General features: G+C 41.4%; 1 protein-coding gene across 1 annotated transcript; it reads right to left on the bottom strand.

The window, feature by feature from the left end:
• Nucleotides 1–1,322: 1,322 nt before the first annotated feature.
• LOC141630954 (uncharacterized) lies at nt 1,323–2,510 on the bottom strand. The gene has a single exon (XM_074443686.1). The coding sequence runs from the start codon at nt 2,508–2,510 to the stop codon at nt 1,323–1,325; it is 1,188 nt and encodes a 395-aa protein (XP_074299787.1).
• Nucleotides 2,511–4,553: the final 2,043 nt, after the last annotated feature.

Below are 4,553 nucleotides of genomic sequence, written 5' to 3'. Positions count from 1 at the left end.
ACTTCTTACTTTCATCTCCTCCCCAAAGAAACCGGCGAGCTTTCCTGTCGATCGAGTCACAAACTGTCTTAGGAATTTTCGCTGTCTGCATACTGTAACTAGCAATAGTAGTTAAAGTGGATTTAACCAAGGTATCTCGTCCGGCTAAGGAAAGACGCTTCGTAGCCCACCCTGCTAGTCTTGAATTAATTTTATCTTCCAAATGAGCAAAGGTATGTCGAGTTACTCTTCCATTAATAGTTGGCATGCCCAAATAAGTGCCGAGATCGCCAGTCTCATCAATCCCGAGAGCATGACTAATCGAAAACCGAATAGTAGCATCAGTGTTACCGGAAAAGAAAACCCGTGACTTGGCTAAACTGACTTTTTCGCCTGAAGCTTGACAAAAGCGATCCAAAACATATCGCATGACAAGGGCTTGATCTTCCGTAGCTTCCCCAAATAACACCATATCGTCGGCAAAGAATAAATTAGTAATTCAAGGCCCATTTCGACCCAACACTATCGGTCTCCAATTCTTGTTTCGCACTTCAAAATCGATCGCTTGTTGTAACTTTTCAAGGCACATCACAAAGAGATAAGAGGATAAAGGATCCCCTTGTCGAGCTCCCCTAGAAGGGACAAATTGCTCTGTCGGTTCTCCATTCCATAAAATTTGCATTCGCGGGAAGTGACACATTCCATAACGTCGTCTACCAATAGTCCTGGGAACCCTATATCAGTCATCGTGTCTCGGATGAAGCTCCACTTTAGACGGTCATAAGCTTTTTCTAAATCTATTTTGATAGCCATAAAACCCAGACGACCATTCTTTTTCCTCATTAAGTGTATAACTTCTTGAAATATTACAATATTGTCCGTAATTTGCCTCCCCGGGACAAACTCACTTTGAGTCTCAGATATTACATGAGGCAGTACTTTTTTAATACGATTAGCTAGGGTCTTACTAATGATCTTATAAGCCACATTGCATAAACTTATCGAACGAAATTGGGAGATAAATTCAGGGGAATTTACCTTAGGTATAAGAACAATATGTGTATCGTTGAGGCCTTCTGGTAAGCCTTTTCCTTCGAGTGCTTTTATAACCATATCACAAAGGGGCTCTTGGATAAGTTCCCAATTTTTTTTGGTAAAATAGAGATTGAAATCCATCCGGGCCTGGAGCTTTTAATGAACCCATGTGATTAATAACTTGTTCAATTTCCGCAAAATGAAACGGTCTTGTTAACCAATTCCAATCTTTATTGTTAAAATCTTGGAAAATACCCCACTGTAGTCCGTCGTCTTCAATATCTGGGCCATCATCAGAATATAAATCCTTAAAGTAGTCCACTACTAACTTTTGTATTTCCCCCTGATCCTCTATCCATACCCCTTCTGCATTTTTTAAACTGGAGATTCGGTTCCTCCATCGTCTTATTAAGGTACTCACTTGAAAAAAAAGAAGTGTTCCGATCACCGTCTTTGATAAAATCCACACGTGACTTCTGGTACCACAGAAGCTCCTCTCGGGCAAACACTTCCTCTAATTCTTTCCTCAACCTTACTTCTAATTTGATAAGATGACTTACTCGGGTTTTGGAAAGTTCCCGCTGACAACCTTCGATCCTTGCCATAAGCTCCCTTTTTTTTCGAAATATATTACCAAAAACTTCCTCATTCCAAGTTTGTAATTTATGTGAAAGCTCATCGAGACGGGTGGGAAAAATACCTTCAGAAGGCCAATTAGTGTCGATGAAAATTTTAAAGTCTTCATGAGTTAGCCAACAACCTTGAAAGCGAAACGGTCGATTTACAGCGCTCAATGGCACAAACCCGTTAGGTGAGATAAAAAGCGGGCAATGATCAGACGATATTGCAGGGAGATGTCTGACCATAGCTTCCTCAAACTGAATACCCCAATCAGAATTACATAATGCTCTATCAAGACGGGCACTTTGACGAGTTTCCATTGAATTACCTCGAGCCCAGGTGTGGTTTGGGCCGGTGAATGCTAATTCTATAAGCTCGCAATCTTCAATCCAACTGTTAAAACGTTCACATCGTCTAGCCATATTCTGATCACCACCGTGTCTCTCACTGAGTGACCTTGTTTCATTAAAATCTCCCGCAATAAGCCATGGCTGATTATTAACCCGCGCGAAATTCTCAAGCTCAGTCCACAGTTCCCTCCTATTCGAAGGGTCGGGGCTCGCATAAACAGCTGAAAAAATCCAGGGAAGTTCACCATTTCTAGCGACTTCGAACGTTAAATATTGAGCGTGCTCTGTTATTGGAGTAACAGAGACGAGATCATTTCTCCAGTAGACCCAAATTCCTCTGCTAAAACCCACTGTGTTTACTCTAGCATGACCGTCATAGCCTAGAATATTACCTAATTTGATAGCATGTTCTCCTCCCATATGGGTCTCAACAAGAGTCAGAACCGTAGGTTTATTGGTTTTTACTACTTCCTTAATAGCGGAAATTTTATTTTTGCTTTCAGTGCCTTGCACATTCCATACCATGAAAGTGATATGGGGTAAGTTGGGTGACAAATTTGGGATTCTTGTACTCATATGATCTGGCAGATAATTTAAAGACGATAAATAAGCGCGACTTACTAGATTGAGCACGTTATCAACACTCCATGGTATCGATAACTCCAGCATTAACTTCGATGAATTGTCCTTTGAAACTTGGATCTTGATGTCCATTATTGGACTCTCCGACACCATGATCCCCAGATAGGGTGCCGCCATCTCCGGCCATGTCGAGATCGATACTACCTGGGTTGGTGGGATTATTTCTATCTGGGGGTTTTGTGGAAGGCAGTGAGGTTGAGGGAGGGGGCGGTCTAGATAATAAAAGTATGGGTGAGGATTCATTGACTTCACCTACAACTCGAGTTGATGAAACAGAGGGAACAGAGGAGGAAGAAGCAGGAGTATTTGGAACTTTTTTGGCTTGTGCGGGGCTTGTTTTAGATAAAGGGAGATTTGTAATATCTTGTAGGGTTGGACTCTGGGTTATGGGAGTATCAGTATTAGTTTTTTGGAAATTATTAGATTGGATATTTTGGAAAATATTAGATTGGGAGTTAGAATCTTTTTTTGTATAGGTTTTTTGATTTTTGGAAATAATAGATTGTGCTAAAAGAGTATTGGTACGTTTATTTAGAGAAGCGATTTTTTGCTTGATTCTAGGGGTTTGAATAATATTCCTTGGATAAGAAATATTAGTAATTGGGAGAGATTCAGGGATTGTGGGAGGATTTTGCGGGATATTATTAGAAACAGAATTATCTTGAAGGACCCCGAATCTTGACCCGGAATTCTTCGAAGATTGACCTGAATTAAGCACATGTTTTTCATTACTTAGTCCTCCGGGTTGGTTGATAGTCGGGGTGGCTGGCTTTCTCCGTGGTGGCTTCTTAACCAACATCCAATCGCCGAAGTCCGTGCTTTCTTCTGGACGAAGCCCAGCTTCCAACGAATGTTCGTTGGGAATAGCTCTGGGACCTTCAGTACCCTGATTTGGATTGATCTCTTCCATATCAGTAGTTGTACTTTCATTTAACGAGCAACCTTCGCTAGAATGACCTAATTTCCCGCATTTAAAACAAATCATCTTAAGGCCTTCGTACTGAATACCATAAACTTTCCCGTACAATCTGAATTTCGACAATAGGGGTTTGGAGATATCGACTTCAACACTTAAACGAGTAAACTGACCGCGTTGGGAGTAGCTGTATTATTATCAATTCGTACAACTTCTCCTATTTTCGACCCTATCTTCTTTAGGAACGTAGCATTGAAATATTCGACTGGCAAATTCGGAATCCGAACCCATGCTGTTAGCTTGGAAATATTATCCTCCGAGGGCACGAAATTCGGGACCGATTTCCTGATGGTTAGATAGTGATCATCAATCATCCAAGGACCCTGGGTCATAACAAAATCGTAATCTTGTTTGGACGAGAAGCGTGCCACATAATAGGAGTGTGTGAGATCCGTCAGGGTGAGTTTACCCTTGATCGACCATTTTGGTGTTAAGTTTTCACATAAGCGAAAGATACCCGATATTTTTATCGAACATTTTAATAATGATCGAGTGTCGCCGGGGTTTGCGTAGGATGGCTTTTTCTTGCTTTGTGAGGCATATACGAGGACAAAGAGAATCATCATCACTATCCTCATTGTCATCATCTGAATTGAAATCAACATCATCTAGGGTGAGATCCTCTAACGAGTCGAAATCCGCTCCGAAGCCTTGCACTTTCTCTTTATAAGAGAGTGCTGCACCAGCGTGTGATGCAACTTGAATTCTTGCTGATTCAGCCGGAGGAGATTCAGGCGGGACTCGTGAGGATTCTGCATTAAATGTTTCAATATGCATAGTCTTCCTCTTTGAGTTCTTTTGCAATGGAGGAAAGGATGAATCAGTGTTGTTAGTTGTCGAGTTTCCTTATGTGAAGGTGAAAACAGGGGTGTTGTTGGTCTCCGGCGGGAGACCATGGTTAGGGTCAAGCATTCAAAAAGGAAGGATTTTCTCTCTCAAGGATTTTCTCT

The sequence above is a fragment of the Silene latifolia genome, chromosome Y (assembly GCF_048544455.1).
Source record: "Silene latifolia isolate original U9 population chromosome Y, ASM4854445v1, whole genome shotgun sequence".
In the NCBI taxonomy this organism is placed as follows: Eukaryota; Viridiplantae; Streptophyta; class Magnoliopsida; order Caryophyllales; family Caryophyllaceae; genus Silene; species Silene latifolia.
Note: the sequence above shows the minus strand (reverse complement) of the source record. Positions and strands in the feature narration are given on the sequence as shown.